At 37.5% G+C, this 27,757-nt stretch overlaps 1 protein-coding gene across 22 annotated transcripts in view; it reads left to right on the forward strand.

Annotated features, from left to right (window-relative positions):
* The window catches only part of BAZ2B (bromodomain adjacent to zinc finger domain 2B), a 296,517-nt gene that overhangs the window by 200,369 nt on the left and 68,391 nt on the right, over positions 1–27,757 (forward strand). For 10 of the 22 annotated variants that reach the window (XM_090045644.1, XM_090045643.1, XM_090045645.1 and 7 more), the window contains 11 exons: positions 193–489; positions 1,971–2,031; positions 2,558–2,666; positions 2,938–3,039; positions 14,155–14,365; positions 18,467–18,559; positions 18,680–18,741; positions 25,139–25,204; positions 26,358–26,423; positions 27,034–27,078; positions 27,328–27,360. In XM_090045644.1, the coding sequence (XP_089901770.1) occupies positions 193–489; positions 1,971–2,031; positions 2,558–2,666; positions 2,938–3,039; positions 14,155–14,365; positions 18,467–18,559; positions 18,680–18,741; positions 25,139–25,204; positions 26,358–26,423; positions 27,034–27,078; positions 27,328–27,360 (1,145 nt within the window). The remainder of the gene's footprint in view (positions 1–192; positions 490–1,970; positions 2,032–2,557; positions 2,667–2,937; positions 3,040–14,154; positions 14,366–18,466; positions 18,560–18,679; positions 18,742–25,138; positions 25,205–26,357; positions 26,424–27,033; positions 27,079–27,327; positions 27,361–27,757) is intronic. The other 12 variants (XM_090045637.1, XM_090045639.1, XM_090045641.1 and 9 more) reach the window with 9 other exon arrangements.

Here is a 27,757-nt window from a genome sequence, read left to right on the forward strand (position 1 = left end):
TTCCAATTATGATGAAGACTGAGTAAATTACTGATGCTGTTGCACTGATTCTAATGGGTATACTTTAAAAATAGTTGGATATATATCAACAGACCTTTGAACAGTTAGCATGTCAAGATCTTAAAATATACAAGCTTTAATGTCCAGTTGATTGTCCAGTTGTAACCTGCATTTGTTACAAATTTCTTACAGAGTCTGACAGTAATTCAGAATCTGATACTGAAGGGTCTGAAGATGAGGATGATGAGGATGATAAAGATCAAGATGAATCAGATACTGATACTGAGGGAGAAAAAACTGCAGTGAAGCTGAATAAAGCTACTTCCTCTGTGAAAAGCTCTTCCATCAATCTCACAGCTCACTCTACACCACTTAATCTCCAAGTAGCAAAGACTCCTAGCTCTGCTCCTGCTGCCTTATGTCCTGAATCCCAGTCACCAGTTTTTCTTGGGACACCACCTTCTACACTTACTCCAAGTACACACTGTGGTATTTGAATGCCTTTTTATATGACAAAATATAGTGTCTGAGAAGTGTGCCTTCTGAATATATTTAGAAACTATAAGTAAGGTAGTAATAGCCTTAAAAGATAGTGTTGCATTTGGACAGTAATATTCCTTTTGTTTTCCTGATCCTTAGAGGTATTGACCACCTGTAACTTCCATGAAGTTAGTCAGAGTCGCAGGTGATCAGGACTAGTCTGTTCATGACATTTTTATTCGGAGCATAAGGGATATGAGTTAAGGGATGCCATTACTCTATAAAAGCATTAAGGGAGCCAGTGAGACCTAATGGAGATAGCACCCAGATGAAACTTGGGAGCTTTGTTCTGTTCCAAACTTTGCCACTGGTATTCTGGGTAACATTGGGCAAGTCATTCACTTCTCTGTGCCTCTGTTTTTCCATCTCTAAAATGATCTTTACATGCTGCTTATCTCAAATGATGACATCTGCTGTGTAAGAGATAATTACATATTCTTTTATTTCAATTTCTGTTATTATGATATACTAAAACTTTTCAAATCCACACACTTTACAATCTGCAGTAAGAGCTTTCTGATTATCAACAAATATATTGACTGTACTGAGTTAAGTAGAAAAGTTGAATTATTTTTACAAGACACAATCATCTAATATGTTTATAAAGTATTTTATATAATTGAAGCTATAATTTCCAAAATATATAAAAAGTACACTTGGTGATATATCTTCTTTTATATTTTATGGTCATTTACTTACTAGCATTTTCATAATATTCAGTATTTATTACAATGAGTCTCCTGATTGCTACCCTGAATTAGCAAAATGCTGCTTATTTTGTGTGAAAATAAATTAGTTTATTCTAATGTTTAGAGTGGAGTTGCACAGAAGTTGTTTGCTGTGCTATTAATGCAAATAACTTTTAAATGGTCTATTTTATTGGATTTTTCTTCCACTTAGAGACAGGCTTATTTTACATTTTTAAAGGATTTCTCAAAGCTTACAAATAACCTGATTCAGATTAATATGAGTTAATTTTATTCTTCAGGAAGCTGATGAGCTGACCCATTATTTAAATCATAACACAACTTGTAAAAAAAAAAATGGGGTGTCAGTACTTAGTTTGTACTAAGTCTGTATGTAGTTTGTATGTGGCATTGATGAGCAGCATATGATTTTTTTTTCTCTGACATGTATATCTCTTACTGCCTACTGAGATCCATCAGTCTGGCATCCAAGGTTATTTTACATCCATCATGTCATCAGGCAGAGTAGCCAATCACTTAAAAAAGCCTTCTGTGCTTTTTTGTACAGAGTGCAAATAATCTTTAGTCACTTGATGCTTTTAGTCTATTTGATGAAATATAAGATGCTTGCTTGTCTGGTTTGGAAGATCTAAGTAATGCCAAATGTGTTTTCACATAGCGTAAGTTTCTAAATATCTTTTTCTTTGTATGATTTTTAGTGTTAATCAATAATTTCTATGTTAGGTACTTCAAAAAGGCGAAGGGTAACAGATGAACGAGAGTTGCGTATTCCTTTAGAATATGGGTATGTTATATATTTACTTAAATTTGGTAAGCTGTTCATAACATGTGTTTATATCCTGAAAAGGCCTTGTTCAAAAAAAAAAAAAACCTCATGGTAGAGTTTGTCGTGGGATTTTTGGTACTCAGTTCTCTCTGACTTTCAGTGATAGTTTTTAGTTCCTTTGAAAGTCCCGCCACTTATGTATAGTATGCCTCAAATGTTGTTGTTTCAGGTTAGTTGGAGATTTTTATTGTCTGATAATAGTTTTGTACTTAATCTTTTGATGATTTATGAGTAAAAATAGAGCACGTATCACTTTCCCAGAAACTGCCTGGGTTTCTGTAATATTAAGATGTGTAAACTTGTAGATGGCAGTTAAACCTAATACAACATTTGGTCTTGGATGTTATACACAGACTCGATATTTTTGCCTGGTCACATTTCCTGACCCCAAACTTTAAGCACTTGAGTTTGTACTTTAAGTTGATATGTATAGTTCAAGAAATAAATGTTTCTTAATATACAACTATATTTACTATTGCTGTAGCTGGCAAAGAGAAACGCGAATAAGAAGCTTCGGTGGTCGTCTTCAGGGAGAAGTAGCGTATTATGCACCATGTGGAAAGAAACTAAGACAGTATCCTGAAGTAATAAAGGTACATTTTTGTATTAATTTAGATGTTCTCAGATGCTATTAAGCATGCTTACAATAAAAGTACATTTCTTTCTCAAATATAGTTCTTTGATAGAAAATGTCCTGTGATATGAAGCTAATGTATCTTATACCCTGTTTCTAATTTGACCTTCTGTAAATGCATATCTCCTTGATAGAATATGCAAACCATTTGACTTCCAAAGTTAGCTGTACATCAAAGCTGGGTTGTAATTATTTAAAACCTGAAGTGGAAAAATATGTGATTTTTTCAGTATCTCAGCAGAAATGGAATAATGGATATCTCAAGGGACAATTTCAGCTTCAGTGCAAAAATAGGAGTGGGTGACTTCTATGAAGCCAGAGATGGACCGCAGGTATCTGCTTTTTAAAAAGTAAAGTCTTTGATCCAAGGAGTAGTAATATAAATCTAGGTGAAGTATTTCTTACTACACTCTGGAGCATTGCCTGTTATTAGCTAATTCATTCTTATAGCTGTACATATTTCTTTATGTAGCTTTTGCTAGGAGCTAAGGGCCTGACTGGGAGGTGCTGAAAACCTCACCTGTAAATGACTTCAGTAAGAGGTTGCAGGTGCTCAGCATGCCTTGGGGTAAGCTTCTGTTTCCTAGTAAGAAGGAGCTTTAAGCTAAGTATTTTCTTTGAGAGCACATTACGATACTTCTTAGAATAGAACTTTTCTCTTAATTTGTTATATGAGCTCTGTGTCATTAGAAAATATGTGTGTGTGTGTCATGATGTCTCGTTTCACGTGTTCATCTTTGTGGTATGTCTGAAATACATACTTAAATAAGTTTTTACTATGTTGAGAATACAGTGTGAGATCTTTTGAAGAACTGGATTTTTATGCATAGTTGTATGGATTATACTACATGAGAGCTATGGAACTCTTTTTGGCTATATGTGGATAAAACCATCAATTCACATAAGGGTTAGTAAAATACAATTCCAAGGGAGTTCGTATTAAAATGTATGTGTTTTACACGACTTCTGTTTTGGCTGGATTGGGAACTTTTCATTTCATCTTTTGGTCTCTTGGCAGTGAATATATTTACTTGTTTTTAAAGCTGAGTCTCCTGTGTAGCTTACCACAAGGCTGTGGACAGACAACAGAAGAATGCCCTGCAACATGCATTGCTTTTTTACCATGTAAATAAAATGGATTCAACGTTTGTAATAAGCTGAATTCATGCTAGTCTATTTTCAGGGTAGTACTGACTGATTTCTGGTGATACAGAGGCTTATAACATGAACACTGAAAGCTGAATCTTAAGCCCACATGCCTACACCTCAGAGTATAGTGTAAGGCAGTGCCATATTGAGATGCCATGCTAGCTCTGTATATATCTCCTCAACTAGAAGCATTATAGCTGGTCTGGTGCAGTAGTGTGTACAGACTGCTCTTACAGCTCCCACAAGCCTGTGCACAGTGCTGGCACTAACAGGCATCTGGTTTGGGAGCTAATACATGAAGTGCCATTGTGGCATCCATTCACATGGCATTGCCTTGCACTATACACACAACTTCAGTGCCTTGGTTTAAGTTGCCCCACACACTGTCAACATAGCAAAATGTCAGTAGTTTTCCTTGTTTTTCTTTGTCCCGTCTGTTTGCTGTGTATTTTCCATCAGTATTTATTACAAAATGTCTGCTTACTTATCTCTTCCTACTTTAATGTGTCACCTTTGGGTGCGAGCTGCATACTTCACCCACCATTGGTACTGCAAAGCTTAAAAAAAAAGGGAAATAGTACAGGGTGTTGTATTGAGAGTAGGTTAGAGAATGGGTGATCCTATCTCTCTAATTGTTACTTAACAGATCCAGTTATTAACTTCTGCTAGATTCTGTTCAAGCTAAAGTAGTCTTACTCAAAGAGGAAAATGTGTCTTGGAATGAACAACTAAATGGGGCAAATTAGTACAGGGTCTTCATAAAGTCCTTGTGCACAACCTCAGTTTAAAAGTGCATAACGACTTTATGAAGACCCTGTATTAGCACAGGGGGAAGTAGAATTGATGCCTTCACTACAGTTATTGCATCCAGGGTAGCGCATTTTCACGACATGTACTGTTAAGATATTGAGCCTCTCTTGTGGTGTCCGATTCTGTGCATGAAACTTCTCATGACTGAATTATGTCTATTCAATAGAGCTGGGCAAGGGAGAAGCCTTTACCTTTTGTGCCTCTGCAGATACAGTGTAGAATTTAAATAGAGCAAATGCTGCATTTCCATTGGCACCACTGATGGTTAGGATAGAGTAGCTGGCAGCTGGCTCATCTTTCCTGCATACCAGTTAGTTGAACTGACTGAATGCTAGGAAGGAGCACACACTGGACTGAATGAAAGGGCAGTAAAATGTCTGTACTGTGATTGCCTTGCATTACAGGCCCCAGAAGTTCTGGTTAGTTCCTTCCTACAGTGTACTACTCAGACATTGCTTTTCAACCAGCCTTTCAAACATAGACGAGCTTAGCACTTGATATGTAACTGGATAATATATGTTGACTTCCAAGACAACTTCCTAGCAAGCAACAGGATGAATTTTCAGATTCCTTAGATTGAAATCCAAAGCTACCACTTTTATCTTGAGTGGAGGAAGGAGCTATTTCAGAATCTTGGAGAGTTCTAGTAGTATTTGCATTTGGGAGACACTGGAATTAGAGTGGATCTATATAGGATGTTTAGCTTTGGAGAACAACTGTTATTATAGGTAAGTAATTTCATCTGATAGTTTGCTGTGGATCCACTATTTTATTATAAAGTTAATGTGCATGGCAATGGGACGAAATCATCTTTAGATAGAATAATGTTATTCATTAACATGCACTACATTGTAGTACAAGTGACAGTAGTGTATTTTCAGTTTTATGTATTCAGTGTGGTATAAATATACTTTCAGCTTTATATACCATCCTCTCTTGTTACGTTGGAGTATGAAGTGGCAAAGGGGCAGGCAGCAGCAGTGGTTCAAGCCTCAACCCCAGGTTGGAGCTGGAACTGGAGCCATAGCTGCAGCTGCCGCCTGCTGCCTCGGCAACCCCTGCTACCCTTTCCTGCAGCCTCAAGACCCTGCTGCACCAATCTCCCCTCCATACTGCTTCTCCCCCTCTGCCACGCTCCTCCTTACCTTTGCTCCTGACTGGCAGGTTCTGTCTTTGTTTGGCCTTGTAGCAGGAGTGCCGCCTCCACACACGACTATGGGGCTGAGCTGAAGCCTTGCTTGGTATCCCAGGCTGCAGCTAAGATGAACCCTGCCAGCACAGAGCAAGAAGGGGGGCAGTCAGGTGGGAGGTAGAGACTTTGGGGTGGGAGGAAGTGGGGATGAGGACCTGAGGCTGCAGGAGGCAGAAGCGGTGTGAAGGGGTTTGTGGGAGCGGAGGGTGCAGAGATCATTGGCCTGAGGCTGCTGCAAGCAAGTACAAGGGGAGGTAAGCCTGGGCAACAAGGGGAAAGCTGCCTGTCCTCCCGCCGCCTCACTGCTTGCCCACTATTGCTTCCCCACTACCTGTCCTATCACATGCTCCACACCTGTCGGTCCCCCCACTGCCTTCTCCATTACTACCGTTGTCCTCACCTCTCCCCCCCACTGCCTGCAGTAGAAGGGGGATGAATTTAAGATCCTTTAATAATTAGATTCCATACATGGAAAATTATAATACATTTATAAATTTTCTGTGTGCAGAATCTAATTATTGGAGAGAGGTCTTAAATTCAGGGCTGTCTTGTATTCCAGTGAATATGGTATGTCTTTATATGTTTATGTTTATAAGCCCAGAGTTTCTTATTCTAGTGTCTGTCTGTTGGTACATACAAAATATTATCCTAACATTGATTTGTTATGTGATCATAAAATATCTATTCTCTGTCGCTAGCACCTCTTCTCTTACAACCTATGTTGAAGATGACTTGTGAATATTTCAATAAATTATAAAATATGCTAACGTCTATTGGCAACCACAGGCTCTATCCTGATCCTTGTCAAACTGATTTTCTAAACCTCTCCACTTCCTTCCTTACCTGATATTCAGAAACTCTAACATTCACATATTTCCGTGCTTTTTATCAGAAATAACATTAAAAACTCTAATGTTTGTAATTAGAAATCTAAATTTTATTAACAAAAATTTAGTTGCCCAGTAAAATTAGGAAAGGTGTCTTTTACTTTTTTTTTTAGTAATAAAAAAAAATATTAACAGATTTAATATATCCTTGCTGATAACTGTTTTATGCATGGCATTGTGTTAGCTTTTTAATTTGGTAATTTTTTGTTTACATATATAGAGGCCAGAATTTAAAAAAGAAAATATTGTTAAAAACAGAATAAAATAAAATATATTGTCAAGAGCTTGTAATTGTTAAGTTGTTCTAAAATATACTTCATCAGGTTTTGATAATATTAGGTCATCATGTAAACATTTTGAGTTAAATAATTAATGCTAATATATAATAGCAAAAAATTTAACTGTTATTTAAAATGAGTTACATGCTTACAGAAGTTTTTAAATACTGAAAGTACTAATATTTTATATTTATGTCTTTACTGATACCTAGAATGTTCAGACTTTAATTCTTTCTTTTTTCTGCTCTTTCCTTTTGCTCAAATTTCTGTCCTTTTGCTTTTCTTCTTAATATTTTCTCTGGTTTAGTTTGAGATCTGGTGACACATCATACTCCAGCTTCTTGTATAGATTTCATCTGAATAGAGGCATCCGAAAACTTAAACTGAAAGACAAAAAGATTCAAAGAAAAGTATGAACTAGTACATGCACTTACTAAAATCCACAAGATTCTTGCCATTTACTTCTGTGGAAGCAAAATATGTGGCCACATGACAAATTATTTTTTTAAGTGTAATATATTGGTTTTTTTCTTAGTTTTTTCTTATTAAGATTTTTCTTAGTATGAAAAGTAGCTTCTTATTTTTCAAGGGGAATTGGAGGTATCTGGAGCTCATTCACTCATATTGAAAGGGAATTTAAAATAAATGATGTGAAACTTCAGGTAGATAAACTGCAAAAATCAGGACATGTTTTGATGAGTTGTAGACAGCAGAACATTCCAATCTAACTCTTCCAGGTTAAAATATAACTAGATTTTCTTACAGCAATTGACAGTGGCATTTCTTAATGATAGTCAGTACAATGAACTTAAATAGGATTTGAAAGCAAGATAATCTAAAATTTTTATAGCTCAATTAGATTTTTTTTCCTCTCAGTGGAAACAGAATATTTGAGGTGGTATAATAAAAGGTATCAGTATAATGAAATAAACTGATAGAGTTGGCAGTTACAATTTATTTTTAGACTGGTCCAGTTTTTTTAAACAAGGCATACATAATCTTAAAGTAACAACTAGGAATGAATAGTGTTAATAAATATATTGAGTAAATTATTGAGGTAAGTAATAGAAGCAGATTATTAAAAATGAAAACAACTTTTCATCTTTTTCTATGGACTCTCTAGCTTTATTCCATAATGAAGGAACGCGACTGTTTTCTTTCTCCAGGAAGAAGGGAGGGAAGCAGAAAGATAGGATTAAAATTTAGTTTTCAAATTTAAGCAAAATTGCTTGAAGATCCTCCGTTTGTTTCTAAAATACTCTGTTATCTTGCAGCTGTGTCATTTGGGCTTTCAATGGTACCACAATTATGTCATGAGATTTTCATCCATTACCTGAGAATAAATATTCTGTTTGCATCTGTTTTGAAAAATATTTAGAAAAAGTTAAAATGCACATAACATACAGAAAAAGTTATGTAGGATGTTGTATATAAAAAAGTTAAAATGTATATAACATACATAATACAAACCTTCAAGAAATAACTGTATGCACACACAACAGCTTCTTTGTAAAATTAAAGATTCTGTCATTTACAATTGTATAGCTTTTAAAAATCGCTACGTACTACCCTTTGTTTCTTTATTGTTTTCTTAGAAATTGATTTTAAAAATCTTTTTATGCTAATTTTAGCATTTCTATTGATTTTCCATTGTTTCTCATAACACCAAAAGAAGTGGTAATGTTTACTTGCTTATGGAACATCTCTAATGATACCAGTCCAGTTTTAGGAATAGCGTTTGTTTGTTTAGTTAACGTTACTATATAGTTACCTTACCAGCAAGAAACACAAGTTATGGTAGAGTTACAAATTAGTAGCAGTTGTTTTCACTATTTTCATAACATTTGTGTGTTGGAACTTAGACATGTAGATGGCATTTAAACGTCTGCTTTCTTAATACCGGAAGGGTGTGGTTGGAACGGCTGTTATGGCATCTGGCTACGGATTCAGAGGTGTAACTTATTCTGGGCCTGGATTCACACCCTTCTGTCAGCTAGCTATAAATGCATACCTGGTCATTCAGCTGAGGAATCGGGGTGTGGCCAGAAGTAACAATTGAAATGTTTTAGACACCTTTGAAAGAGCCAGCCATATAAGCATACAAGCCCTTGAAATGTTCCAAGAATGGCTGAAGCCTTTCAAATGAGTACTTCTTTAAATTAGATATATTTTGAAGTGTTTTGTTTTTCGTTACTTATATTACACTTGGAAATGTTTCAAAAGATAATTCTCTTTGTACCCAGAGATGTGAGATGCCCTGTGTGCTGTTGACTACAGACTGGTGCCCTATAACCACACTGTCTTTCTGGGTCACCTAGGTCAGGGTTGGGCAGCCTTTGGCACATGGTGTTGGGGCCTCATTGGCATTTGGCAGTGGGGTCTTTACCCATACTGTGCAACACAACACTGTGCTACAACCTGGCAGCAGGGAGCTTTCCCATGCTGTAACAGAGCCAGGAGGCAAGGAGAAGTGACAGTGGCTTGACTATGGCAGCAGCCAGGTTTTAGCGCTGGCTTTGATAGGACCCAGCTGGGTCATTTTGGCTTTTCGCTGCCAAACTGTGCTGAGTGCTGACTTAGGCTCATGCAGATCTTTGGGGGTGTTGTTTTTGTTTTTTGTTTACTATCCTATGTCTTTTTAAAACTTGGTAAAGAGGAGAATTGCAGAATCTAAGATTACAGGTGCTGCTGCCAGAAGACACAGTAAAAGCCATTTTTTTAAAGGTGTTTAGGTGCCTGAATAGGCAGATAGGTAGTTAATGGGATTTTTAGAATTGGCAGCCAGGGGCTTATCTATTTCTTTAAGCACCTAAATACCTTTTTAAAACCCATCCTTAAGAGAATAAAATGGACAGCTCATACCCAGTTTAATATCATACTCCAGCCCATGCACCTGCAAGGCAGTGTGCAGGATGTGCAATATCGCTTTATATGCTGGCATACCTGCCACACTGCTTTCACGTTATGGCTCAGCGCTGCAAGAAGGTGGCATAATGTGTGATATATCTTTACATTTAATTTTAAAATAGAAAATATTCAGTGAAGTTTTAAACAGTTTTTAGGCTGAATGTAACAGGTAATGTTATGATGAGTTGTATGAAGTTGTAGAGTATCAAGACTGTTTATCAAAAGAACTTGGAGCGACTGGAAAGTTTGTGTGTGGTTGCGTAAGAGACTGGGTGGAAGGAGAGAAGTGTTTTGATTGGAAGTTAATCTGTCTGCTTTCTTTTATTGAGGGAACTGTATTTTCATTGATAACAAAGTCATCCTAATAGATTGGGGTAGGCAATCCCCAGCACAGGTGCCAAGAGTGTCATGCAGTGGCATTTTGCTTGGTACATGTGCCTCATGTTGGACAGCGGGGAAGGGGTTGTCACAACAAGGATCAGGTCTCTCATGGCTAACCCAGTGTCTTTCCTTGGCTCATCAACATCTTACAAATTGAGCTTCCAGGTGTCTTTGGCACTACACAAAAACATTGCCAACCCCTGTTGCAGATGCAAGTAAAAGTCAGTACTAAATTATGCAAGAATGTAAATGGGACAGCCAAATCCCTGTTTTTGAACAAGCTGTAGTTCTCAGAAGACAAGAACTTTTTAAAATGATTTAAATTGATAACTAGATTCAGCCAACTTTTTCCCCATCTGTCAGTAGTCATCCAGTATTCTGTGGTAGTTCAGGAAAGACAGAATGGTACTTGGGGTAGGTAGCTTGTTCTGAAGCAGTCTTGTGTCCTGCACTTTACTTTTGCATTCTGTACACTAAAGAACTGAATAAAATAGATACCTAGAACCAGAGCATAGATTTTACACTAAAAAATTTTTGGTGTAAAAATTTACCTCCCTATGTTGTAACATACCTGGGACCTGGTGAGGACAGGCACCAGACAGAGCCCTGAAGCTGCAGTTTGGCAGTGCTAGGACTGCTCTACTCACTTCTGCACATGCCCAGGCTTCAGAGGCAGCCCCCAGTGAGCATGTGCAAGGTTTGTGCTGCAGTTTTTGCCAGCCCCTTTGATTTGCTGCCTGGCCAGTTACCCCGGTTCTGACATGGTATAAGTCAACCTTCTGTTGTTAATATATAACACTAGGAAGCTCCTGCCCATAGAATTCAATGCAGTAAGAGGCACCTAAGTATAGTATGCGTTGTTCCTTTGTGACCATAGTTACCAGAATATGACTTGCTATAGTAAACGGTATAGACAGCTTGGTCTTGATACCAGTAGTTACAGGAAATACAAGTACACAAGGATGTGAAACTTTAGCTGGCTCTTGAACCATAACTGATGCTGTTTGTCGGATTTCTGTTAGTTTTGTTCTGTATTTTTCCTTTATCACTTATAAGCCTATGGGAAATTAAGTGCCAGGTTTCAAGTTAGTATAGATCAGTAGTTCTCAATTTTAGACTTGATGCACCTCTTCGTAACTTCCTGGAATTGAGTGGTGCCCCATTTTAAATTAATTTCTTTCTTTCTTATTTTCTCATACCCTGCAACACTCTTAAAAGATTTCACAGAGCGGACAGAAGTAGGCATGACACCCCTGAAAAAAGGAAGGCTTCACAGTGCTCAGTGCTGGCGGGAGATGCTTGGCAGGGTAGACTGGGGAGCTTTGGCTTGGATCCTTAGACTTGTGAAGGAGACACCTGTCCTTGTAGGTGGAAGGGGGGTGACAGTGGTCACTGGAGGCTGGTGGCAGGTAACAGCATCAGGGGCCCAGGACCCTGCTTTTGGTCTATACCTGACAGTGAACACAGCCCATGTGGCTATGGCCACTCCTCTGGGAACTTGAATGCTGGTAACCAGAGCCACCATTCCCTGCAGCCTCTTCAACAGGTCCAAGAGCAGGGGAGCTAGCCATGCTGAAAAAGCGCAGCCCTTTGTGCATCTGAATGTCTTCCCAGACACAGCAGAATGTGCTGCTTGGAGTGCCAGGGCAGTCAGTGTAGAGGCTACCTGGAGTGGTCGGAGTCTGCCCTTTTTAGTTTTGCTTGTTTCCCTGCTCCTCCCATGTTCTTCGAGTTGGTGAGAGGAGCCATGTGGAATGGTTTGCCGGGGGCGCTTCTTGTCCATAGGACGTTGGGGTTGGATGCAGGGTGCTGGAGTATAGAAGAGCCAGTGCTTACCTCCTTGTACAAGGGCCGGGCTCCGCTGTATCCTTCAAAGGTAACCTGGTTTAGAATCACTGGTATATAAAGAGATACTTGTTTAATCTATTTTATATTGCTAAAAACATAAAGTTTCTCTCTAAATAGTTTGTAATGGACTGTAAGGCAAAATCCTAAAAGGGCTAAACACCTGAAAGAGGACATAGTATGCACATAAGTGATACTTTTACAGACCAACAGTGAAGATGCTTCTTTGGCCTATGTGGTAAAGATGCTGCTTTTGGATTCAGAAGTCCTCAGCCAGTTCTTAACAAGGATGAATTCTGCACTTGGACATGCAGTTATAGTTAAACATGTGTGTTGAAGAGCCTAATGCCAGTTGACATATGCCTTTTGGAAGGTTTACAGGCTAAGTACAGTATTCGCTCTTTTGATTTTCCTTCGTAGCTGTTTGAGGCCTGAAAAATCACTGCAACTATGCTATTGACAAAATTTTTGGATCTGAGGATCTTATCTTGAAAAGATCATTGCCTTCAGAGAACATTGTATTAAACATTTTCTACTATGTTATGAAGGATTATCGTGCATAATGAAAATGCCAAGTGACAAAATAAGCCAATGAAATGGTGCAGAATTCTTGATTTTATTTGTTTGTGTATTTAATTACAAAATTCAGTAAGGCAGATGGATGCAGTTCAACTATGTTTTTTCAAAAGGTACTGGCTTCATGATTACTTTTGGCAGACATTTTCAAAGTCCCTGACAAGCTTTCATTAGGTAAATCATAGTGCACTGTAGAAGGATTGTTAGCTATCTTTTTGTCCTGTCGTTCCAAAAAACAGCTTGAAATAGATTAAGGTCAATCAAGAAAGTTCAAATAGATTGAGCAATTGTTTTGATTAATAGCACAATATGAGGTCCTTCTTGTGTTAATTCTATGAAAGCTATCTAAAAGCTAATTTTTTTATAGGTGTAGCAGTAGGATTTCAGTATGAAGGATAAGGTACAATACCGAGAAATGAAAAACTAGTGCTGCATAGTAAAACCATAGTGTTTCCAAAGCTTTGAATGCAGTAGTGTAGTGTAACTGGGGAAAGGAGGGGCTAGTGGGGCAGCAGCCCCAGGTGCCACCTTTGGGGAGGGGGAGGCACAAAAATAGCCTCTGCTGCAGCTGGCAGCAAGACATATTGTTGCCAGCAGCAGTACAGCAGCTGGCATGGCTCTGCGTGCCACCTTTGCCCAGGTCATGGAACTGCCCTACTATGTCTGTGTTTGAACAGATTATTAAAAATGTGAAAACTTTTAAAAACTTTTTTTTTCAAACCATGTTGAATGCTTAATTCTTGTTGTCTGACAAATTAATTTTTCAGCAGATGAAAAATAAATGTCACTGAATCAAACTGAAAAATAGAAATCAGAGTCTGTGCTTTTTTATATTCTTTTATTAGAAAGCTGAGAAATCTAATGCTCAAAAAGTAATGTGAACATTGATTAGTTTTCCTGCTTGTCTATACACCTAAGATTTTTTATAATGTATACGTGCCAGTTAAGCAGAGATGATTATGAATAGCTTGTCAAGCCTTTTCGTATCACGTTGTCCAATAATATTTGACTATAAAGTATAGCTATTTACTTTCAGGTTTCCAGGCTCTTTTATTCTGCCTCAGCTAAGTTGAGGAACAGGTTATTTAGGCAAGAGAAAACAAGGAAAAAATGCAGTAGTAGCACACATGCTATGTAATAACCCTGTGTTTCCTCACTGAGTAAATTGGTGTTGAGATCTTGTAAGGCTTACTGGTAAGTTTTGCAAATGTTTGTGATAAATCCCATGATAACTATGCAATGGCCGTGTGTCACTACTGTCATTATAATACTGGCTAGTCTAATGCAGCTTCCATGTGTATATAAATATATACATATGTAGACATATGTGTTTGTGCATGTATGTATATGTTTGTAGATATGTATTTTGTTATCCTTGACTTGTGTTTATAATACCTCTCTATGAAATATGTTAATTAAAAGGGCATGCAGTGGTGTCTTCTGAAGGAAGAGGAAGTCCTTCCCCGTATCAGGGCCATGGAAGGGCGTAGAGGGCGACCACCAAATCCAGATAGACAACGTGTTAGAGAGGAATCAAGAATAAGGCGTCGCAAAGGCCGACCTCCAAATGTTGGTAGCGCTGAATTTCTAGACAACAGTGATGCCAAGCTGCTAAGAAAGTTGCAGGCTCAAGGTAAGAAGTGTTCCACAAGAAATAGCTTCCACAAGCTGAATGTAACCGCATGAGTAGAAAATTGATGTTTGGAATTCCTAAAGGCAAGTATTATGTGTTTATGCTCCTGTACATGCTTAAGTCTTGCATCTGTGAATATTGTCCAAAGTTTTCACTGGACCTTCTTCTGTTTAAAGTCAAGTCAGTATAAATTTGAATCCAAGAGAGGTGTCTATGTATAAATTTAAAATGTTTGGGCAATTTTAATTTTATTTATTTGGATTTATAAAGTACAATAAATAGCACTTGTTACTGACAGCTTTTTTTAAAATACACATGAATACACAGACTATTCAGTTCCCCAACATCACCCCAGATACTTGGCACTAGCAAAAATATAAATAAAATGAATTAGCCCCCACACAGTGTGCAGAGTCCTACCTCCAACCTTACTACTTTGCCGTTTTCTTATGAGGAGGGAGAAAAGGTGGGCTTTACAGGGCTGTGAGAAGAGGAGGATGATGACAACAAAGACTATTACCCCTTTTTCTCTTTTTTGTCCCCTTTTATCTTGGCTGTTACTGTTCTTGGCACACATTTTTCTCATTTGACAAATGAATTCTATTTGGAACTTTGATTAAAATTACTTAACAATTTTTTGTTACCGTAAATGTGTTAACAAAACAAAAAAAAACTTATCTTGCTGTAAATATATAATGGCTTCTTCCTAATGTTTCAACACTCTAAACCTAATAAGATAACATAGAACTATGCCTGCTAGTTATGGAATTGTAAGCCATTGAAATGAGAATTTCTGTAAAGTTGGTGAGTACCTCAGTGTAAACTCCAGTGTGTTAATTCCATAAAGACAAGATTTTAATGCTCTTAAATAATATCCTGCATCACAGGTACTTCCATTGTAACCATTGGGACTATTAGTAACAAAATACAGCTGTCCAGCTGGTGGCATGTGATGGGTTAACATGTGGCCTCCAGGCTTATACCAGGATGCTGCTGCCCATTGCTCTAGCAGCAGCAGCTGAGGTCTTGGTGCTTTCCTTTCCTCCCACAGCTTCTGCTGCATACCCCCTCCCCAGGGAGTGGGGCAGTGCAGCACAATGCAGCTTGCAGTGCTGGAGAGCCAAGAGTTCAGAGCTCCTGTACAGCATAGTGCCACAGGGGAGTCTAGGGAATGGAAGACGAGGCAGAGTTCTGTACCAGGCAAGGGAGTGTCCAACTACACATGTGATGCAGCAGAAAAGGGAGAGGGGTCAGAGTGTGCAGCCTAGAGGGCCTGTGGCCCCCACTAGTGCTGCCCTTGCAGAGTGTGGTCCCCACAGATAAAGCCTGGGGGAGTATGTGACACACAGACACATTGAAGTTGGACAGCTGTGACATAAAATAGTATCTATGAAAAAATACTGCCTGATATGATGAAGAGTGAGAATTTGGTGCTAAACGGGCATCGGTCATGTGAAATTTATCCAAGTTCAGTTGTGTAATTCACTACTATATCATATTGTTTTATGCCAAAGGGTTATTTTTTTCCACTTGAGTTTCATAATTGCTCCAGCACATGTGCTGACTGTGGAGTTGTATTGGCTGTTGGGCTGCCCAGGATTTCTGCTTACTATATCTAAGCCTTGGTGGGGTTCATTATGCCTTTTCCCCTGTGCCTGTAATGCGTGATTGAAATGATCTACCTGGACAAACAGAGAGGGTGCATTTTTAAAGGTAACTTCTTTAAGTAGGACTTTTCCCTTGGCACTTGATCTTAGTAAATGATCTGGTTGCTTTGCCTAGCACTGAGGTACTTGGTGTTTATATAGTGTTTTAAAACTAAGATTCTCAAAGCAGGTTACAGGTATCAATTGCTCGCAACATCCCTGTGAGGATAGATATTATCTTGATTTTCCACTTACAAAACATACTGGAAACATACTGGAGAGCCTGTGTTCTTACCCTTTTGTAGTAGGTTTAATCCAGATATCCTGATTTGCACTCAATCCTAGAGACCACCAAGCCTTTTTAGCCATCTGCTGGCAATAGCAGGGTGAGAAAATGTTTTTAACTTGTTTCTTCAGTCATTAATTATTTATTTATTCAGTGTAAAATTGCATCCAACCCAGGAGAGATGCATGCATATACATGTTTGTATATATACATATACATCATGTATTTGTGTGTACCTTTTAAAACTTTTGGGAGTATTAACTTTATTATTTACATTTATAAATTGTAATATAATAGTAGCCATTCCATACTTGGAGTGCCAGTGATGATTTTTTTTTAACTACAGAAAATTAGCAGAACATTCAGTGCTCTAACACTATTCCAAATTCATTGCACCAGCAAAAATATAAACTGAAATTAACCAACACAGTCTTTTACGTGTGTGTATGTCTGTGTGTGTAATATGTGTGTGTGTATGTAGTGTAGTAGTATGTATTAGTATTATTAGGATAGTAGAATTATAGCAATATGCTAATAGTAGTGTAATACTATTTATTTTTAAATAATAGTGAGTTTAATGCATGGGTAAAAAACACACTTTGTATATGTAGAAAATCACTTCTTATTTGAGACTATGTAGATAGAGGCAGTTCACATATTTCACTGAATGAGATCATGCAAGAAGGTAAATATTTAGAGAGAGTCTCTCAGGTCTACTTTTTCTCCATTTCTTGTGATGTAAAAATACAAAAAGACCAAAGAATGCTATAGACCTGTCATGTGTAAAGGAGGTCCTGCATATACAGTTATAACAGGCTGTAACAGGCCTATATATCTATTGATATTCACCCTGACTTCCTTTCCTTCATTCAGGTTGTGAAGTATCAGGAGGAAAATCAGTTTGGGTCTAACAACTTTTCATGATCTCACATTTTCAGAATCTTTACAAATTAATAACAGCAGCATATTTTAGGCAGCACTAATTCAATCACAGGCGTTTTGACATTTTCCTTGTCACCTGTGGTGTTTCTTTTTTTCCTTGTCACCTGTGTTGTTTCTTTATGTATATGGATATGTCAAGCTTTCTCAATCAAAAGAAAAAAATTAATATGGAGGGGAGCTGCTCCTTTCCCTGGTGACATCCAGAGCCTTCCCTAAACACATACCACTTCTAAAACCTGCCTGCACAACAGTTTACTTGCAGAATTTGTAGAGCGTTCTGATCCTCCTGGGGAGACATGTCTGTATAGAGCATGTGTAATAAGTACCTTCTGTGTGCTGGAGAACTCTGTTTGAATGTCATCATGAAAATACATTAGCTTTGGCACAAAATGGTCTTGTCCTCTTTTACAGTTGTGTTGGTGGTGATGATAATATGAAAAAACCCCTTCTAATTTACTCACCCATGTTTAATACCTTGTTCAGAGGACAAAAGTAGAGTTTTGCAGAGGTCATATGAAAATATTCCTGTTTTTGGTAAAATGATATGGCAGAACTTTTTTTCTAAGAATACCTCCTTAGGTACATAGTTTGTTCCGTGGTTACTACTTCCTTTTCAATAACCAAAGAGTAGGATTCTCTGGAGACAAACTTGGGAGTGAAAGTAAAGCTTATTTACTAAGCTTTTCATTGGAGTTTTTAGTATATTCCCTTGTAAATATCCATGATCATTGATTTTTCTGCCATTTTTCAAGAATGTATTTCAACTGTGTTGTCAAAATCACAAATTGGGGCGAAGTTTAAAAGGCTATAAATAAGGATACGAATAATTTTTTGGCATGTACTCTAGTGATCACACTTTTTTACAAAATAATCATTTTAATAATATGATTCTATAAAGTGGCATATTATGTGACTAGTTCTAAAGATTGTCTATGTCAGGTAAATTTTCTGTTCCGTAGCTCTGTTCTAATTTAGCATGCTTTTACATATTTTTATGTTGAAAATAGAAAATGTCCAGGTGTTTGAGAGCCAGCCATGGTTATTTATTTATATAAGGATCTTGGTAAAAGAACTCTATAAACATTTTCAGGATAAATACGAGTAAAACAAACCTACTATATGCTTTGTCTACTCTTTATGTAGAAATGTCTGTAAACGTCTGAGTTAGGTCTTTCATATGAGAAAGCACTGCTATTATGAGCTTAGTGTTTTCTCTTTATGTTACAGAAATAGCTAGGCAAGCAGCACAAATAAAGCTTTTGAGAAAACTTCAGAAGCAAGAACAGGCTCGAGCTGCCAAAGAAGCAAAAAAACAGCAGGGTAAGTATCAGACCTCTAAGAGATTGTGTGGACTTGCAGATGAAATTAAAATTATCGATATTGCATTACTGGTCTTCAGTCTGTTCCTGCTGACAATTATTTATTTATTTTTGCTCCTAGCTATTATGGCTGCTGAAGAAAAGCGAAAGCAAAAAGAACAGATAAAGATAATGAAACAGCAGGTACAATTTTTGTATTTGTTAGTTAAGCTCTATAAATCCAGTGATTTTCATTGAAACTCGCATGTTAAATTTATCTGCAAGATTACGTGGCATGTGTATTTAATATTTGAATTTCTAAAATATGTAACTATAAAGGATGTACTTTCTATATTGCTTTGCAAACCTAGATTGTACACTTTTTGAACATAACGTGAGCACATCTCATGAATGGCTTTACTGACTTCATTGGGTACTGTATGTATAAGTAAGTGCTTACTCATGTGAATCAGAATTACATAGATTGCCCCTTAGGTTACAGCGAAATGTTCATCTTCTGTGTGTGAAAAGAAATCACATAAGCAGGTATGTTATTGTTAAGACTGGTATACCTTTGCTAGCATTACAAGAGAGGAAGCTAATTGCCAATGGTTTTTAGCTCAAAATAATTGTATATCAGTTAATTAAATTAGACATTGTCTACTTTTAAAATACACAAACTTTGTTAAATATTGTTATAACAAATGTCTTAACCAGACAGAATACTTTGAACATTTTTTTATATTTGACTCTTCATAAATTAAGCTATTTGTGGATGGAAGTTTTTCAATATTTTAACAAATATATATCTAAAATTTGAAAAAATGTTTCCCAAAAATAAACCTTTCTATCATTCTCTACATTTCTTCTATTTCTATGCAACATCGTCTACAGAGATCTAAAACCATGTGTTGTCTGATAATACAAGCCTTCCTTTGATTTTCATTTTCCAAACTTTCAATAAAAGGGTCAAATTCCCTGTTGCTGTAGATGGATGTAATTGTATTGGCTTGGGTTGAATTATGTCCATTTATAACAACAAATGATGTTTATAATTTAAATTTCCTGTCTTGATTTTTCTGATAGAGAGCTTTACTAAAATTTTAAAGAGGTCTTATATATGTATTTACTTTTGATCATGTCCTTTTTCTTTCAATTATATTTATGATACTTTTTCAAATTAATAAATAAATGTGAGCAATTATCCAAGTAAGTTTTTAATTTTATTGTGAACAGAGAGCAAGGAATACAAGGCTGATTTAGGCATCTGCTGTACCAAAAATCAAACTTAACTTGGGAGGAACTTTTTTGTGGCAAAATAATTTGCAGCTTTTTACATAGGCTTCGCCAAACCTCTGAACAGGGCTAATTTGTTTAGTGAATGATATCATATATTCATTGTAATCTCAGACTGTGGATGTTGATAGCAGTTTCTTCTGCAGTCACAATTGATGCATGAAATAAATTTGTTATTTATATTGCAATGGCACCCAAGAACCCTAATCATGGATCCAAACCTTGTTGTGAAAGGTTTTGTAGAAACAGAAACTGGATGGGATGCACCCGAGGGTGCTGAGCGAGTTGGCTGATGAGATTGCAGAGCTGCTGGCGGTTATCCCGCATGACTGGAAAAGGGCAAACATAGTGCCTATATTTGAGAAAGGGAAAAGAGAGGATCCCTTTTCCACAGACCAGTCAGCCTCATGTCAGTTCCTGGAAACTACAGACCAATCAGCCTCATCTCAGTCCCTGGAAAAATCATGGAGCAGATCTTCAAGCAATCCATTTCTAAGCACTTGGAGGAGAAGAAAGTGATTAAGAACAGTCAGCATGGATTCACCAAGGGCAAGTCATGCCTGACCAACCTGATTGCCTACCTTCCATGATGAAATGACTGGCTCTGTGGATGCAGTATACCTTGATTTTAGCGAGGTTTTTGATATGGTTTCCCACAACAGTCCTGCAGGCAAGCAAAAGAAGAAGTATAGGCTGGATGAATGGACTGTAAGGTAGATAGAAAACTGGCTGGAATATCAGGCTCAGAAAGTAGCAATCAATGTCTCTATGTCTAGCTGGCAGCCAGTGTTAAGTGGAGTGCCCGAGGAGTCAGTCCTTGGGCTGGTTTTGTTCAATATCTTCATCAATGAGCTGGAAGATGGCATAGCGTGCACCCTCAACAAGTTTGTAGCTGACACCAAGCTGGGGGGCAGGACTAGGGTGTGCTGTAGATATGCAGTAGATACATTGGAGGGTAGGGCTAGGATTCAGTCACCTAGACACATCAGAGGATCGGGCCAGAAGAAATCTCATAAAATTCAACAAGGACAAGTGCAAAGTCCTACACTTAAGATAGACCAATCCCATGTACCAGTACAGACTGGGGGCTGACTGGCTGGGCAGCAGATCTGCAGAGAAGGACCTAGGGGTTACAGTGGACAATAAACTGAATATGAGCCAACAGTGTGTCCTTGTTGCGAAGAAGGCTAATAGCATACTGGGATGCACTGGTAGGAGTGTTGCCAGCAGGTCAAGGGAAGTGATTCTTCCCCTCTATTCAGCAGTGGTGAGGCCACATCTGGAGTACTGTGTTCAGAAAGGAGGTGGGCAAATTGGAGAGAGTCCAGAGGAGCACAACAAAAATGGTTCTGGGACAGGGGCATATCACTTCTGAGGAGAGGCTGAGGGAACTGGGCTTATTTAGTATAGAGAAGAGAAGACTGAGAAGGGATTTAATAGCAGCCTTCAGCTACCTGAAGGATGGTTGATAGAGCTAGACTGTTCTTAGTGGTGGCAGATGACAGAAGAAGGAGCAATGGTCTCAAGTTGCAGCAAGAGAAGTTTAGGTTAACTGTTATGGAGAATTTTCTCACTAGGAGGGTAGTAAAACACTGGAACAGGTTACCCAGAGAGACTGTGGAATCTCTGTCCTTGGTGGTTTTCAAAGCCCAGGTAGACAAACTTTGGCTGGGGTGAACTACAGTAGTTAGGAATGGTTCTGCTTTGAGCACAGGAGGCTGTACTAGATGACCTTCAGAGGTGCCTTCCCACCCTAATTTTCTATGATTTATATGAAAAAACAGCAAGAAAATTCCTGCCCTGTAGATTTTAGTTAAAATAGTGTGTTGTATTTTAATTACTATTGTAGCTCAGTTGTTTTTAAAAAATGGAGCTTGTACTTGAATAGTGCTCAGCATAGTGCAAACGTGCCTTATTTAAGGGACAAATGTCTATATTATTTATAGAATCTTCATACTCCATACATTCAGGTTCCATAGGAAAGCAAGTAAACCCAAATATCTTTCTATTTGTTTTTTGCCTCAGGGAACCATTAATGGGGATGAAATAATGTGTGATCTTATCATTTTACTATCTAGAAATAAAAATATTATGAGAAAACCAGATATTACTATTTTGGCCTATAAATGGCATCTTAAGGGATTAAAAAGTCAATGAAAATGTAAAAATAATTCACCTAATTTAAACACAAATATCAAAACCAGCCACATGTATTTAATTCATACAGTAATTAACCAAATGTGTTTTTATTGCCACTGTGAGGACAGGTTGTCTTAAATGTCCTGTGTGGTGTGGGGGATCCAATCAATCTGAGTCTGCCTTTGCAATTAAAACTGTAACTTTGAAAATATTAAGACTTACTAGTCTTCGGTACTGTTTATACTGGTCTAGAAGTTTACACCACATCATAATGATTTTGGCAGCTGCCTGTTCCTGATCTTAGTTGTGGAGGAGAGAAGAGTCATCTCAGAGGCCTTGGCATGAGTGTTGTACTTGGGCATGCTTCACCCTTCACCTTAGCTGGCTGTGTGATTGCATATCAGTCCTAACTGTTCAGCTATGTACACAGCACATTCTGATGGTAAATTTGGAAAGTTAAGGCCCTTGATAACACATTCCTTGTGTAGTTGTGTTTCACCAGAACTTCCAGAGTTGTAAGGGGGGAGACTTCTTCTCTTGTTTTTAACTTTAGCTATGGTATCACTATTAATTGCACTCTTTTCCCCTACTAAATAAAATGGTACAGTCTGTAAACTTTAACTTCAATTTTTTAAAGTGAGAACTAGGTTCATGTGGATTTCATGATGTACAGACATTCAAAAAGCCTGAGGAGGAACTGATCTGTTACCTGGCTTTCTGTAAGCAATGAAGTTTAAATCAGTTCTTCTTGCCATGTCTTTGTCATAAAGTAGATATTTTTCTATAATCGTTCACAAGTTGTTCTTTCCATTGCTTTAGTGAGGTCTTCCTTCATACAAGTCTCACCAAGGAGTAGGCAAACAAGCATGTGATCCCTAGTCTGCACTTTACTGCACTTGCTTATATTCATGTAATTTGAGTAACTGCTTTTGATCATGTTTGTTTTTGATCTTCCACTTTGCATGCACAGGCAATTCAGGCATTGCCTTGTTGGCCAATTTCATTCTGCCCCTCTTGGAAGGTCCTCCTGGGGTTCCAGGTCCATTTCAGAGCACCTGATTGCATGTAATCTTTCCTTCCATTACCTCAGCTGCCTCCTGTCAGCCATTGTGTTCAGCGTTGCAAGGCTGGGCACAAAACTGTTTTGCGTTTTAAGCTGTTTAGTTAAATTTAGATCAGTAGAGAACAGAACACACATTCACCCTTTGGTAGGGGTGCAAATCTTAAATCAGGTTCCACCATTTTTAAACCAGTCTATATGTGTTGAACTTCTGTTGTGTTACAGGTATAGACCAGTTTTGTGTGCTGAACTTGTGTTCTGTTATGGGTATAGGCTGGTTTCTGGTTACTTATAATGATAAAAGTGTAATGTCTGTACCTGACCTGGAGGTGTTTTTGTATGTTGGAAGTTAATGGGGAGATTGTGATGAATTTGGCTGTTGTAACATTTTAGAGGCAAAATTATGATTCCCAGGAACTTCCAGCAGTTCATGAGCTAGACGTATACGGAGAGCTTCAGTCTGGCATATGTAGTGAAGTCCTCCACTCTTCAGTCAGCTTGTTTTGCATGTCTTGCTGTCTCTTGCCACTTTGATTACTGTGTAGATATTAAGTGAATAAGATATTGGGCAGAAGGCCAGGAAGAAGGGAGGACATTACAGATAAGCTACTTTAGAAATGGAGCTGCTAGCTCCTAATAAAGTGTTGACCCCATCTGACAGGCCCCCTCTACATGTTGCAATTTTGCTGTGATTCATGTGTTAATCATGGGATAAATGACAAGGGTGGTACATGTGCACCCAATTTAAGGTGCCATCAAATGGGAAACCAGCTATAAAAGTCTTCCGTATCTAATATAGACCATTTTTATGGTTGATTTGTATGTCAGCTTAAATAGGATGTGTAGCAAGTCCAGGGCTGGTGTGGACCATCAGCAGATTTTCTGCTTTGGCCTGGGACCACGCTGGGGTTTCACACTGGCCCCAGTGAAGTCTGGGGTTGGCACCAGCAAGCAGTTGATTGTACAGCTTGGACCTACAAGCACCCAGCTTTTTACTTGCTAGTGCAGGTGGAGCTCAGGATCCTGATATGACGTGGGGCAGGGCAGGACACGTTGTTGGGATCAGATTCTATGGTGCCTTTAGATGAGCATATGCCATGGGCCCTAAGACAACCCTTAATGTTTGCCACAGTGGACCCCTGTTTGGTCTGGGCTGCTGCCTTAATGGGTGCCTGGAAAGCCTTGGTTATGCAGATGGAGAAAGGAGGTTTATGGCAAGCTAGGATCACACGTTAACAAGTGGTATACCTGGGGAACTGGGAAGGCAGACAGCAGCAAGTTTAAAGACCCAAGAAAGCAGCTGCTGGAAGCTAATCTTGTGTTAGTTTTTCATCACTGCTAAACACTTCTCAGTCCTGGTGCTTAGCCAAATTACTTTATTACAGATGCCCCTCAGTTCTATTATAGAACCTACTTGCTGAAAAGTACAAGTAGACCATCCAAGCCAATGACTACTCGTTATTTCAAGGCCTAATGGGAATAAAAGTATACAGTACTTAACTGTGCATATTCCAGCCAGAGCAGATGTGTCTAGGCTAACTACTGGCTGACTTATGCAGATAGTTCTGGCAGCACAGTATTGCCAGAGGGGCTTTACTCTATAACCCAAATAGTGTGATTGGTGAAGGCTGAGAAATGGCTGTTAGAATTAGGCAATGAACAGTAGAAAACAATGAGGATTTCAGAGCTTTCCAAGTTCCTGGCAGAAACAGACCACATCAGGGCACTGTCTTTTTTAAGTATTTTAGCTAGGTAGGCTAACCACAAATGAGCCAGGATCTTGCCTTTGTTACTCATTTGTATTGTCATCAGTTTTATACCTTTTCACAAAGTTAGCATTAAAAAATGGTGACTGCGTAAACATTGACTTATGGCTTCAGCTTTCAGTGCATTCAGAAATCCATGAGATAAATTAATAGAGAACATTGCATTAACACTTTTAATCTTACACACAATTGATTGGAAAATGAAAGGCAATATATAGATCTGTCTTTCTGTAAATAACTGGAGATCTTTTCTTTATTTTTCTATATAAAAATAATCTTTTTTTTTGCTCCTTTGTTGACATAGTTTGAAAAAGTTAAATGATTTTTCCTAATTTTTCAGGAGAAAATTAAGAGAATTCAACAAATCAGAATGGAAAAAGAACTTCGAGCTCAGCAAATTTTAGAGGTAGAAACAATAAATTAAGTATATTTTTTCATACTCTTCAGGAATGCTGTTTTTTATTGCTGTTTTAGCTGCATGGTTGCCATTATTTGATTATAACAGGTTCTACTTACAAATTCCACAGTCTTGATTCAGATGTTATCCTGTCTCACTGTATAACTTCTAAAAATAACTATAGATGAAAATATGGCCCCTGCCATGCAAATACTTTACATGTATGCTTAACTTACAAGAACAGTGCCTACAAAATTAGTATTTATACTTAAAGTTAAATGCATGGTTGTAAGATCAGGTTGCAAAATCGTATGGAAATCTGCTTTTTGTGAAATTAGTTCCTGACTCTGGGTATGGATTACAAGCACTATGGTTTTAAAAGATAAATTACAGTGGCAAGAAAGAAAATATTTAACTTTTATCTTGATTGTATGAAGCGTTGTAGGAAAAGGTGTGATGCTGACATTGAATAGCATGAGTCTGATCTTTATGATATGTGCATGGTCTGTTTAAAAAAAACAACATAAGCATTCATATTGCAGATGGTTGTTTCATAGAATGTACCCATGTCATGTACAACTAAGGATTTTCTATTTAAGATTTCTGTTTCAGATCTCTGTTTCTGATCTGTCTGACAACAGATTTCTTTTTGATCTCAGTTGTCTTATTCTATTATTGATACTGTTATAAATTAAATGAATATGAATATTATTTGCATAACATGTTGTTGAGCATTCCTTATTGGCTTTAATTGCACATTTTAAATTGCATCAAATATGTATTTTAAAATTTTAAAACCTGGTAAATTATTGACTGGTTTTTAACCTACTGTTTTATGTAAAGATAAAAATTTAATCTCCTAGCCAATAATAGTTTTGAATTAATTGTTTTCACATACTTATGTTTCTTGGTTTTAAATATGCAAGTGGAGCAAATTTTGAAAATGCTTCACTATTCTGGTTTGATATGGGTAAAAAAGTGAATAAATCATTAAATTATCGGTGATGCAAAATGTACTGGGGAAGAAATCTGTTATAATGTCTACATAAGATGTGAATTGTTTTGCACTTTGTGAGGCATGTAGCTTTATTTCTAGTCTGAGATGATTTTCAAGTTGTAGTGGTGCTGTTGCATGACCTTGAGACCTGTTTTGCATGCACAGGCAAAAAAGAAAAAGAAGGAAGAAGCGGCAAATGCCAAATTATTGGAGGCCGAGAAACGAATAAAGGTTAGTTTAGATGAGCATCAGAGTTTTTATTTTCAAAAAATAAAAACTGTTATTGTGCCTTATGCTTATCAAATAATGTGGGAAGAGTAAATTCAGCAGACTCTGATAAGACTCTAAAATAATACTAATAACATACTACAAATAAATACAATGCACAGTGTCTGTCTGTTTGTCTGTCTGTATAAATATGTTTTATATTTTAAGTGTTGTTACCAGAAGTTAGGCTTAGCTGATGCTAGGTTTGAGCAGCTCTAGAAATGCTTGCTAGACCCTGTATGAGATGCCATTGTCCACAGCTTCTTTTCTGTTTTATGCATACTATGAGGAAGTCAGTTGCTACCTGTTGCTATTTTAGTCATTTAACACTGAAAAACTTGATATATTAAAAACCATATACTCTCAGAGCTGCCAAGTTTTCCTGTCATGTCCTGATCCTCAATTCAGTAGATCTGCTGTCATAAACTGGTGCTGTGATGTACAGTTTATGAAAAATGGAGCAAAGAAAACCTGAGAACTCAGACATTTAGGGTGTAACATTATATGAACTTTGCATCTTATTTCTAAGTAACGTTTGTAAGTTTTTAAGTGCTTTTTTGTTTTCATGTTTAAGGAGAAGGAGATGCGAAGGCAGCAAGCTGTTCTTCTGAAACATCAGGTCGGTATATACACAATTGTCACAATAGTAGCAAATGCTGGTTTTTTTAACTACTGTTTAAACTACTGGGGGAAAATATCTTCAAAATATCTTCTTTTTAAATTGCTGATTTTGATTCCTGCACAAATTTTTCTTTCATCTTGTGGTTTATTGCCTTGCTTTGGTATTGGGGTCTTTTTGGGGATTATAAAGTGGTTTTATGACTTTGTGATTTCTGTTTCATAATGTTGTGCCAACTCTTTCTACCAGGAGTTGGAGAGGCATAGACTAGATATGGTATGGGTATGTTTATTTTTGTACATCTAACACCGCATTGTGATTTGGTTGTGATATGGTTGTCATAGCAATGCATAAAATGTAGCACTGGCTGCTGTCATATTACATACTGCTGCATGGCTTTACAGCACAGTGCATTGCATACATCTGCTTGTCTTGTCTATTAAAGAAAACAAGTAAGACTTGTCTCAAATGTTTATAAATTGAACAATCTATGGCAATCTATAAATGAGGCTGTTGACTGGAAATCTCCAATACTGATGTCACAATATAAGGTGGACTGTTAACTAAAATCAGGATTGAGCTTATGAAAAATTTCCACTTTACCTTTTTATTAGGTAACTGTTTAAAATTTTCCACGTCTTGTCCCATTTTTTGGGATCAGCTGAAAGTTTTTACTATC

The sequence above is a fragment of the Crocodylus siamensis genome, chromosome 4, assembly GCF_052110815.1.
Source record: "Crocodylus siamensis isolate JL-2025a chromosome 4, ASM5211081v1, whole genome shotgun sequence".
Lineage (NCBI taxonomy): Eukaryota > Metazoa > Chordata > Crocodylia > Crocodylidae > Crocodylus > Crocodylus siamensis.